This window comes from Lonchura striata, chromosome 1 (genome assembly GCF_046129695.1).
Source record: "Lonchura striata isolate bLonStr1 chromosome 1, bLonStr1.mat, whole genome shotgun sequence".
NCBI lineage: Eukaryota > Metazoa > Chordata > Aves > Passeriformes > Estrildidae > Lonchura > Lonchura striata.
In genome coordinates, this window is record NC_134603.1 from 89,011,164 (window position 1) to 89,024,012 (window position 12,849).

At 43.7% G+C, this 12,849-nt stretch overlaps 1 protein-coding gene across 1 annotated transcript in view; it reads right to left on the reverse strand.

Annotated features, from left to right (window-relative positions):
• The window catches only part of RANBP9 (RAN binding protein 9), a 38,424-nt gene extending 27,591 nt beyond the window's left edge, over positions 1–10,833 (reverse strand). Inside the window, exons 1-2 of the mRNA XM_021553482.3 lie at positions 10,371–10,833; positions 2,014–2,125 (exon numbers count right to left, since the gene is read on the reverse strand). Of these exons, the coding sequence (XP_021409157.1) occupies positions 2,014–2,125; positions 10,371–10,833 (575 nt within the window). The remainder of the gene's footprint in view (positions 1–2,013; positions 2,126–10,370) is intronic.
• Between the last annotated feature and the right edge of the window lie 2,016 nt (positions 10,834–12,849).

Below are 12,849 nucleotides of genomic sequence, written 5' to 3' on the forward strand. Positions count from 1 at the left end.
GTTTACTTATTATGGAAAATTTTATTAGTTTGAATGCAAGGTAACACTTTACTGTAAGAGATTCATCCTGCATCTCATCAAAGACTTCCTGGACCTGAGAACAGGGTCTAGAGATACACATTTAACATCCAGTGAGGTATCACATGTTGACTCCTGGTCTTTATCAGCCAAGCTACATTTGGCTTTAGCTGTGTGTACAGTATTTCCCAGCTACCATACTATCCTACACAATGAAAAAAATTAACATTTCAACTCATTATGCAGCTATTGTTCCATAAAGTGACATTAAATGACGGTCACAAGGCTGAAGCAAGGATGAAGCAGTATTAACCCTCCTGCAATCTCAGCAGGCAACTTTGCAAGTCATAGCTGTGTACATCTCACACACAGCTATGTATATCTCCCTCATGGCTATGTACATCTCACATTTAAATACAAAACCTTGAAAAACTTTACTTGGTGATGTTTTCCTACTTTTGCAAGATTGTCTTGAGTGGTCTACTGAATTTGAAATTACTAAAATCCAACACAAAATATCAAAGGTGAAGTCTTAGAGGAGCTATGTAAAATGACATACCCACATATGTGGACACTTTTTGAAATCCATGACTTCAAAAAAGCTACCTTCCAAACTAAGTAGACAGAAACCTATTTCAAGAAGAGACACACCACTAGCAAGTCACAGTAAGAACCTCTCCTTAACCTACAGCAGCAGGATAACTTTTTAAAAAATGTTCTGAAAAAAAAAAACAAACTCAAACCCAAAAAACCAAGAAACCCACACAAACCACCCCCCAAAATATAAAGGTGTTCTTAAAATCTAAAGCAGAATGTTACTTGAAAAACTAATTTCTACCACCTCAATTTAAAAATAATTAGGTCTTCACAGTGTAGTTATGGATGTAACAAAGAACTCTCCCAGAGATTACTTCTGAGAACAGAAATAAGAACAAACACATAAATGCTCCTACAAAGCTACAGCTCTACTCAGAGGCTATTCTTTCAAAATATCACTATACAATACTGTAACGAAAACAAAGAAGTTTGAATACTGTTTCTGACTTACAGAAGGCTTACAGGACTCTGGGAAAATGAAAGAAACCAACTGCAGCAAGACAAAGAAAAGACAAAGGCACTGAATTTCATCCATAGTTCTTTTCTCTCATGATTTATTTTCACAGCAGGGCATAAGCACCTGCAACATGCTTGTACAGAACCTAGAACAGGGACAGCCAGTCCTGACTAGAACCTTGAAACAGAACCAGAGAATGTAGTGGAGCACATTAGAAAACAGTCCTACAGTGTATCAAAATTAACACACATCCTCTACCAAAAGCATTGAAAGATGAAAAGGAATTAAAGTGCTTTAGCAAAGATTTCATTAGCACTTCAAGACTTTCCCAGGTGAGATTTTATCTGCCTCAGCAGACTTAAAAGCCTGTTGAAGCACACTTGTGCTTCAGCAGATTCATAATTCAGATGGATTATGGGAAGCAGCAGCTTCTTACTCATCAATTCTTGTTCTTTCCATAGGGCGACAAATTCCCAGGCAGTTATTCAGAATATTCCCCTTTATTCTTATTACTGTTCACCAACAAGAAGCCTTAAGAATAACTTTTTGTTTCAAAACTGATATGACATCCATGAAAAGATCACACTGAGGAAATAAGTTGGTCTGCTACATACCCTAAAAATTACAAAAAAGTCTGCAAATCCATATAGCCAAGACCCAACACCTTCAAAGGTAACAGCAGGGTCAAACGAGTCATTCAAGCCACGAATTTTTGTCAAGAAAAAATGAGATGTTTTTAATTACACTGATTTGTGGACAACAAATACCACAATCAACTCTCTTAAAATAATCAAATATAAGAGTGTAACTTCTCAAGTATAAGGAATCAAGCTATATAAAGTGGCAAAATATAAGTTTTGATACCAAAGACATCCCTTGCCTGAAAGATGATGTGAGGCAGTATTTCAAGAAATAATTAATTCACAATGCACTCTGCTTACCCATCTCTTCCCTTACTGACAATTTTAACTTCAAAATAGTATATGCCACAGGCTGCAGGTATAGGATGTGTAGCTCGAACTGAAGCAGCATCTTTTGGAGTTTTTCCATGACCTGAAAAACAGGAAAATTCAGAACACATAAAAAACATATTTTAGTAATTGCAGAAGGTGACTCAAAGCTATGCATGCTGACTACTCAAAACAAAAGGCTTACACAATGAGCAAACAGCATACAGTATTCTAATCAATCTGATTTTTATGCTAAAGTATTTTGTTTCAAATGCTGTAAGCACCTGTATTGCAACCAAGGATGCTAAAATAAGTCCTGGATATAGTAATCCAAATAGGTCCTACAATTATTTGAAAGGATACCAGGAAAAAGGCTCACCATTCTGAGTAACACTATTGACAAAAGGCCACCCTGTGTTTCAAAGAACTGTATTTCTCAAATGCACAGGGCTTACTGTCTTTTATAGACTGAAACATGACATAAGACAGTTACATCTAATGCTTAGTACTTCTGAATCTACCTGTTACTGAAGACACTTAAATTCTAACATCCTCCAGAATAAACATCAGTCATTATACAGAACATGCTACTCACAATTAATTTCCATGTTCCAAATGTTGTTTCAGGACAGCATTAAGCCTTACAGCCTGCAACCGAGCTCATGCAGCTCCTACTCCTTTTTCTTATTAGGCTCACTATACATTAGCTCTGCCACAATAAATAAAGATTTCAGCTCTTCTCCAGATTTTGAACCTAAACCCAAGAGCCACTTGCATTCTACTAACACCAACCTTCTAAATGTGTCATCTTCACAGCCCTTTACAAAAGCAACCTGGAAGCAGGCTGTTGACCAGATGACTCGTTCTAGCAACAACCTGCTCAAGCAAGCACAGTGTCACCCAAGTACACCCAAACTCCTCAACTTTGGTGCAACAGTCATGCATGGGGCCATGGGACATAGTTTAAAAAATTTCAACAAAAAAGATGGAAAGTATACTGGATCATGGCAAGAGGTAAGGTAATTCAGTAAGATAGAAACCAGGAACTGGCTGTCACTGCCATAAGAATAATACACACAGATCCCATGCCTACTCTTGAAGTGGATCTGTAGCATGATGAAAGGGGCTGCCTGTTTTGAGTGTGCTGTACAAATCACTTGTGCTGCAGCACTCCAGCTGTCATTTCCAGCCCAGACAGGGAGGCCTACTGCACCTGCATAGCAATTGATCTGCATATGCAAAAGTCCCACAACCAAACACACTTCTTCCAGGGGCATTAACACTGGCATTACTGCTCAGGCTCAGATTAATCATGCCTCAGGTGCAGCAAGTCAGGTCACACAGCAAAGAAGAAACTGCAGGAGAATGACAGCCTAGGCAGGCAGAAAGATAAGGCCCAAATGGCCCACAGTACAAAAGACTCTAAGGGCAGAGGGTCAGGAATTGACCTGTACAGAACCTCTGAGCACAGTGCTCCCTTGTGCAAATGTTCATTGAACTGTTAGTACTTATGAGCCTGCAGAGCCAGCACCCACCAGCTCCTAACCAATGGCACGTGCTCAGCCAGGGGGAACTCTCACCAAGGCCACACCACCAACCAAAACCTTTCTAACACACCACAGATTCTTCACTCACTGACATTAGGTCTAACCTACCATGTTTCCTCTAATGTTAAGGACTCACTACTTAAACACGAGTGGCCAACCACCTTACTTTTCGGAGTACAAATCCATTGCTCGCTTCAGTGTGTCACCAATACTACTGAATATTTTGTGCAGGGATCCTTTGATCACCTCACAGGTTTGACAATGTTAGGTTTGCTGCCTACATTCTGCATGTTGATTTCTGCATGTCGATGTGATGCATTTACTCCTCCATACATAGTATGTTTTATTGTTCACTACTTTTAAGTTATTTCCTCAGGCTGTGACAAACAGTGTAATAACCAAGTACATAATCTTAGTCAGAGCTTCCATGAGTTTGCTTGGTTTTCAAATGCTGGTAGATCACTATTTAGCTATTACAGATTACCACGCCCAAGTACGTAGAAATCCTTCAGCTAAAAGGGCAGAACACTGAACTCCTAAGACATCCCTTAAGTTCAAAGAAGTCTGATTAAACAATGCACCGGAGGAAGGAAAAATACTTTGTTTTAAAATGTCTTTAGATTTTTACTTTAAAATAGACTGCAAAGAAGTTCCCTTGGTTACTCTATGCACTTGACAATCTGTGTAGTTTCAGTCTGAGTCATTCTCCTTATTTGGGAAAGTCTTCCACATAGAAAAGACCAAAGCAGTAGGAACCAGCCAAATATTATTGAAAATGTGAATCTATTACCCAGCAAACTTAGCTTTGTGAAATCACAATCTAAGTGTTTGCCAACAATACCTATTTAAGGTATTCTTAACACTTCTTCTGAAACTCCCCTTCTCCCACCTCCTCCCCAGTCCAGGCATTTATTTGCAAGGACATACCAGCAACCAGATTGATTAGCTGATGGGGGTTTAAGAAACCTACCAGATTTTTTTAAGCAGCAGATCAGTTCCCTGATCCAGTTCACAACACAGTCACACACAGCTGTCACACTGCAAATAAGAGGTCAACAGAGGGGCAGAAGTAATAGGATACCTTACCAGTATTGCCAAACACTTCATGTGGTGAAGCAACATGCTTGGGGAAGTCAGTGCCCAAAACTACTTTCATCCCATTAAAAACAGAAGACACCCTAAATTTAGAACTGCTGTTCTTTTAACATAAACTCCTATGAATCCCATTTTACTGCTTGAGCATACTCTTTTTTATTTGTATTTACATACAATTAATACGTATAGAAGGCTAAACATCATCCAGTTAAGTACTTCCCAATATTCCATGTATCTCTACACTGTCTAAACATAGTAGTTAAGTCTTTCAGTACCACCAGGCTACTCTGAATTATGTGTGGTCATGACATCCTAGTTTATCAGCCTGCTTTAAAACAAGAAAGAAGCTCTTACCAGCTAGGTGAACTGCAAAATTTCTTACTAGAGGATACAATAGATGTTAGTGTTTAAGAGAACACAGGGTAAGCTTCTAGAACTGCAGTTAACTGAGACACTGCCTTGAGTTCAGAATGTCCTCCAGCTTAAAATGGCTGGAAGCTGAGAGGGGAAAGAGACATACACCCTTTATGCCAAACATGTTTTTAGATTTTTTTTTCTCAGGCGCTTGCAATCACCACTGTCACCAATGGGACTCTTGAGCTGAGTGGCCCATTAAGTTTGATGTCTTCAACTGCTACCACATTCTTTGGTAACCTGAACCCTCACTTCTTGCTTGTAAATAAAAAAGAAACTTTGACACCCAACTCTGTACTTCTGAATTGGAGGTTCCAAATACCTGAAGTAGATCACACAAACACTGCCCAATGTTTCCTCAAATCAGATCCCTTCCACAGTCACAAGGTTGTGTATTTAAAAGAACACTTTTGAAGTATGTAGTATTTAACACTAAGGATTTTCAGCATTAAGAAGAGAACTCTGCAAAGAGACGCACAGGGGTCAGAGAAGGGAAAACGGGTCTATGAATCTTGACCTTTACACTGTAAACCAGATCACAGGTAAGTTCAATTACTAGAACTGTTTCACTTGGGTTTTCATTAGAAGTGTTTGACAACCATGAGGTGATCATGCTTTATTTCATTTTTTAAGCACTCGCACAAATGATTTTTAGTATCACTAATACTTAAGCAAAATTACAGTGAAATTAATCTAAATTTAAATTCTAGCTACTTGGAAAAAGCTAACTCAGATATAAACAAGTTTGGAGAAGCTATCTCTGTTTTCAGAAAAGATAATCTTTGAACGTAAATCTAACTTTATAATGCATGCACACCAAACAGTCCAAAAGAAATCCATGGGAGCACCTGCCTAGACAAAAGTAAGTGTGTTTATCCAGTTTAAATCCTTAAACGAAATTTATATAAGTTAAACTGTAGTTATTTCTAACAGGTGGTTCAATGACTTGCTCACACTGCCAAAAATAAAATAATCAAAGCCTAATCTTCTGTTGTATTCATCAGGCAAGTTTCACTGAGACAAGAATGGAACAGGCTACCCAGGGAAGTGATCTGAGTCACCACCCCGGAGGTATTTACAAAACCTGTAGATGTGGCACTTGGGGACACAGTTTAGAGGACTCAGCATTACTGAGTTTGTGGTTGGACTGAGTGTTCCTAGAGCTCTTTTGCAAACTAAATGATTCTACAATTCTAAGAAAAAAACCAAATCAAAAGACACAAATTAGTAATTTTACTTTAACTTCTTCCCCAGTTTAAAAAAAGTAAGACAACTCAGAGCAACAAGGCTGTCCAAAACAGGGTAACTGTATTGAATGTACCCTGAGCGTTTTATGCCAGAAAAACTGACACCATCCATGTAACACTGAGGGATAACACAGAACTCTTAGTACAGAATCCTCTTTGTTTTTCAACAGGAAATGGAATGCCTAGTTTGCACTGAAAAATAGTTTATTTTTGTTTTTTTGTTTTGCACTACAGACAGTTCAAAGGCAACTGCACTGTAAATAAATGCCTGGCTAAGATTCTCTAGCCTGTGATACATTAGAAAAAGTTTATGCAATGGCAGTTTACTCAAAATTGCAAAATTTTCTTCAGCTTTTTGGGACAATTGTCACAAGACTAATTTAAGTTTCTATATGAGTTTCCATGATTTCAGCATCAATTATTTTGTCTGCTTACCTAATTCTGTATATAGTTTCCTCCTTGGTTACAAATCTGCACTGAGTCTCTTTTTATCTCCTTACACCATGTAGTATAAATCACTACCTGCTGGAAACCCAACCTGTCTAGTGGACCTTTCATATCACATAGACCATTTATGAATTCCCTGTTTTTCAACAGGATCCATGTGTAAATTCTGAATATTTTAGAAATATGTAGGAATATTTTTAAAGATGTCTTACCTTACTAGCTACATAATTTTGTGCAGTAATGCAAGCTTTACGTGCAGCACACACTTATACTTTCTTTATTGCTTACCTACAGCTCAGAGCTGTAAAAATTATAATTAAGTGAAATGACATTGATATTTTTCCTGATACAGTTTTTCATTGTCTCCCTTACAAAGATACACCACAAACAACATGTAGTAAGACAGAGTTAGCTTTCTATCAGTTTGCACAGCTAACTGGCAGCAACACAAAAATGTATGTCTGTCCATATGAAAAATGAAAAACAAAAATACTATATTCTTTCATATATTTACAGTATCACTGATGTCACTGTCTGTGTATTTCGTATCAAGATTTAAACAAAGCTACCTAATCTGCTAAACAAAAACACCACCTCATTTAAGTTTTCCTTTCCAAGTAATACTATGATTCTGAGAGACAGCACAAAGAAGCACTGACTCTTGGGTTTTGTTGACCTTAACAAAATTTTGAAGAGCTTTTATCCTGATGCTAGACTATATTCCTTTTTTTTAAACCTCCACCACTAGATCAATGCCTGGTTTTGTGGCACTTTTTATTTTTAAGCACTCTGTAGGACACGTGCAAAAATCTTCAGGTCCAGAAATGCAGTACACAAAACATCCCAACTGCAATGGGCAGAAAGAGACATCTACTGCACTTCATGTTTCCATACAACTTGTCCATTGGTAAGCAAGAAAATGAAAGGAATCTTCAAAAATTACATCAAGAGGACCATAGTTCATCTCACAAACCAATGAAACAAAAATATCCCTGCTTGCAATACATCAGCACATTAAAATTATGAAGGTAACTATACTTTTAATGCTTTTGCGCTGATTGTTCCTCTCCACTAATTTTTTCAGTAGCCCAAGCACACCCAAGGTGAAGGCAAAGCACTACTGTTAACACTTTCTGCCTCTAATCAGTCACAGAACAGAAGGAAAGTGCTCCAGAAAAACAGATCTATAGCTAGAAATCTACAGAGGCAGAAGAGAAAATTTAAGCGTACAGGGCACCTATACTACAGTAGTAGAAAATAGTAAGAATTGCTTTAGGTTACTGGCTTTTCCTTGAATATTTTCATCAAGAATACAACAGTTCTTTAGCTCTGGTCAATTCATATTTTCTTTCAAAAAAAACATCCGATGTTCTTCCACTAATACTTAGGTAATTTCAGAAGCACTGAAAGCACCAGAATTACAAAAGAAGATGCAATGAGCACTTTCTTTTGAAAACAAATTTGTAGAAACACTATTTCACAGTCCTAAGCACATTCTTACTTGCCATCTTCCCTTACTCTCTTCACTGAATCTCCTCATTTTCTCCCCTTTTATTGTATTCTTAGGGCTGAAGGATCCAGGAGGGAGAAAAGGCAGGAGATGTTTAGCATGTTTGCCCCCTGGTTCTCAGGTAGAAATACTCAGATACCATTCACTTCTTAGCCCAGTTAGCAGTTCCAAGCGCCAAGCTGGTAACATAAACATGGAGTTGCCCTAACAGCCACCTTCATTAAATTATCCAGTAGAAAAGATGGGCCACTTAAGAAGTCATTTACTTCCATATGCACTTAGGAAAAAGAAAAGTACAGACATGCTATATTGGCACCTCCTTTTCAGAGTCCTTTCAGCTAACCTAGGAAACTCTTCAAACTTCAGCACTTACTATAACTTAAGAGCTAGAGTAAAGGTACTTCATTGTTACAACCTACTAACTGTGTTTCATGACTTCCGTAACTTCTTTGAGGTAATGATTTCCCTTAACACCATGGCAAAGGAGTTAAGTGAGGAAAAACAGGGACAGCACAAGGAAAGCTTGAAAATATACTTCTGAAATAACACAGAGATCAGAGAGGTTTGACCTCTAAATTCTAGCTGATGAGAAAAAAAATTGACCAAAGCAAAACAAACCAGCAGAAGTTGATAGCCACTAAGCTATGATCATCTTAGAAGAAAAAAACACCAAAACCAAACAACCCACTGCCACTAAGCACCAGAAAATACAAAATGTTTCTAAAAATACAAGGTCATAAAACACTGAACAAAAGCCAGGAAATTCAGAGTATTAAATTACACATCCTTAAATCACTCGGTGCCTCCTAGAAACCTGCTTTGTAGTCATCCAGCTCCTTTATTACCTTTGTACGGTGCATTAAACTTAGCATTTTTAACAGAGTATTTTGCGTGTAATAATAAAACCTCTCTATTAAAAAAAAGTCTGAGAGTACATTTAATCCTTTCATGGCAGCCAAATCCTGCCATGTGTTTGTGTTGCCGTTTTCCTCCTCCGATTAAACAGTAACATATTTATCAAGATTTCCCTTGAATTTCTCCACTGCAAACTCTGAGAAAGAGTAATTGCATGGCTGTTTTTTTCCCCTCCCACTACGTTCATTTGACTACAGACTGACAAAAGATCCAGTTCTTCACAGCCAACTCAAAAGTGGCTTTGAATCCACAACACTTCTACTTCAGGACTTTAGGCCTAGAACACCAGATGTGACTGTGTTTTTTCAGGTCAGAGTGTAGGCTTATGTTTCCAGGTTTTATGACATTTCATAACAATCAACACAAGTTTTTCTTCTAATGATTCTCGCTGATGTTATTTTTTAATACAAAAGCATACTGGTTTTTACATTTTATTTGAAAATTTGTAACTTTAACTGTGAAACGTCTAGGAAGAAAGTTTCAGTCACCTTCATTAATATAAGTCCTATTGTCGTTCCTTCCCTCAGATCACTCTGTGCAATAGTTAGGCAAGACTATTACCAGTGACTTTAAAGTAATTTTTTTTTTACAGATTAAAAATAAACCGTGTTTTTCTCAGTGCTTTCCCCTCCCGTCATTTCCGTGTTCAATAGCTTAACGTTTGCTGCTCTTAACTGCATTTAACCCTTGCTCTTCTCGAGAGGTGAAAAAAAAAAGCAGCTACTTCTTTTTCTCGCTCATTACCATAAACAGGACACGTCATGCCGAGCGTCCTTTATTCTCCTGCCTCCGACCCAAACGTTCCGGCGATACCTGAATCCACGGAGGAAGTCTCGGAGTTTACATAATGCCCACTCCAGAAGCACAAGGAGGCGGGGGCGGCCCCTTGTGTCCCCCCCTTTCCCCGCACGGCGACAGAAAGAAGGGGGGGGGGGCGGGGGGGAGGGGAAAAGAGAGAAAAATAAACCTGAAATAAGGGAAAACAAGCCCCTTATCTCCACGCTGCGGGGGGGAATTTAGGCGATCGGAAAACAGGGAAGAAGGAGGGAGAGGAGCGTGTGTTATTTCCTGTTATTGTTACTCCTGTGGCCACCGCTCGACGGAGGGGTCGGGCAGCCCCCGGCCCCGGGGGGGACAGGGGGTGTCGCGGCGGCCCGGGCCGCCCCTCCTCACCTTTGTAGTGCACCCGCAGGTTGTTCTGCGAGAGGCCGATGTAACTGAATTTGTCCTTCGGGCTCCAGGAGCGGGGCAGCGGCGTCTCCTGCTCGTCCACGGCCGGGTACAGCCTCTTCAGCCGCCGCTTCAGCTCCTTCTCCTGCTCGTTCAGGGCCGGGTCTCCGTGCGGGAAGGGCGCCGGGGCGCCGGTGCCGCTCCCCGCCGGCAGGCCCAGCGCGGCGCCGGCCCCGCCGCCCCCCGCGGCCGCGGGCCCGCCGCTGCCGGCCGTGGCGGCGGCGGGCGGCGGCGGCGCCGCGGTGGCCGGAGGCGGCGGCGGCGGGTGGAGCAGGAGCGCGGCGGCCGGAGCGGGGCCGGGGCTTGCGGCGGCGGAGGGGATCCCCGGCGCCGGCGGGGGAACGGCGGCCGCCAAGGAAAGCTGCGGCGACGACGGCTGTTGTTGCTGCTGCTGTTGCCCGGACATCCCGGCTCCGGCCTCCTCCTCCTGCTCCTCCACCGCCACCTCCCGCGGCGGTCGCGACTGTCACCGGACGGGCCCGGGGGCGGAGCGACGGGCAGGCCCGGGGCCGTGCGGAGCGCGGGTCACCCCCACAACCGGAGCGTCTCAGAAGAACACGGGGGCGCGGGGTGGGGGAGGATTGGCGGTGACGGCGGCCGGCGGAGGCGCCCGATGGGAGCGAGGGGCGTCGCGGGGCGCGGCGGGGCCGGGGGCGAGGCGGGCGGAGCGGCGGCGGCGGCGCCGGGCGGAAGCGGGAGGCGGGCGGGGAGCGGGCGCCGCGGCGGCGGGGCTGGCTCGGCCCCCGGCCCCTCCTCCGGTCGGGGGCGCGCCCGGCGCGCACACGCTCCGTCCGGCCGCCAGCGCGCTCCCGCCGCCGCGCGCCCCCGCGTCTGCTGAGCCGCGGCCCCGCCCCGCGCCCTCCGCTCGCTCGCGGCGGGGCGGGGCCTCCGCCCCTCGGCGGGCGCGAGGCGCGGAGGGCGGGGCGGGAGAGCGACGGGGCGATGGCCGGGGGTGGGACTGCGGGCACCGACCGGGGGCACGGCCGGGCCCCTTGGGTCTGCTGCTGCAGGCACCCGCGCGTCCGGAGCTGTTGGGGGCTCCCTGGCGTGACCCGGACCCGTGGCGAGCTTTGCTCTCGCCACGGGTCCGGGAAGGTGGAAGTCTGAGCGACCCCCCGAGGGTAGTGGGAAAAGGGACACTGACCCTCAGGGGATTACTGGTGTTGCTGCCGAAGGCCAGCCCAGTGGTGCCTGTCCCCTAGTTATGAAATGATCATGGAATCAGAATATACCACTGGAGAGCTTTGTCCAAATGTGTCCTGAACTCTGCTAGGCTTGGTGCTGTGACCTCATCCGTGGGGAGCCTGTTCCAGGGCTCAACCTCCCTCTGGGTGAAGAATGTTTTCCTGATCTCTACCCTAAACCTCCCCTGACACAGCTTCACGCTGTTTCCTCGAGTCCTGTCACTGGCATTACAGTCGTGAGACTGTAATGATAATTCTCCTCTCGGTGTTGACCTGGGCACATCAGACCTGTTGAAAAGATTTCTGGTGTAACGCGGACGTGTTGAAAGGTTTTCTCTGGGACAAAGTCAAGCTGACGCTCAGAGGGGTAATGGGGAGAGAGGCATTAACCCTCAGTGCATTAATGACCGATGCAAAAGGATTGAGTAACTGGAGTGAGTCCAACGGGGATTGTCCCCTCCTGGTGAAATTATACAGTTATGCTGCCTTCTGTTGTGGGTCATGACATTGAGCTGGAGAAGAAGGAGAAGGAGGCATTGCTCTGCCTCCATTGGGGTTGACTAGGGATGGCGGCTGGGGAACAGCTGGAGACAGGCCGGTGTGTGCCGCCGGGGAGGCTGCGTCTCCTGACAGGCACAACGCGGGTCTGCTGCCCACACCTTGTGTTCAGCACTACAGTTGGTATGGGGAAACGCCACTAAGAGCATTTCCCAGAGGTGAGAAAGTTTGGGAATGCCTCAGCTCAGGGGGACAGGAGGAGCAGCGCAGTGTTTCTAGGGGGTTTTGTTTGGGGCCTGTTTCCCTTTGGTTTGTATGTTGCTGGATGGTTTTGTTTGTGCTTAGTGTTGTTGGTTATTCAGTGGTTGCCCACACTAATATATTCACATGGCAGCAGTGAGAGAGAAGTGGTTTACAGATTGGCAAGCTTACCTTGGAAAACATTAGAAAAGGAAAGTAATGTCACTGGCAAGTCTAGAACCTGTGTCCAGTTCTGGGCTCCTCAGTAGAAGCAAAACAAGGATCTTCTGGAGAGGGTTCAGCAGAGACCACAAAGATGATGAGGGGTGTGGAACAACATCTCTCTTATGAAGAGAAGCTGAGGGAGCTGGGCCTGTTTAGCCTGGAGAATAGAAGACTGAGAAGGCATCTCATTAATGCATATAAATATCTCAAAGGTGGGTGTCAAGAACATGGTGCCAGATTCTTTTCAATGGTGCACAGCAACAGGATGAGGAGCA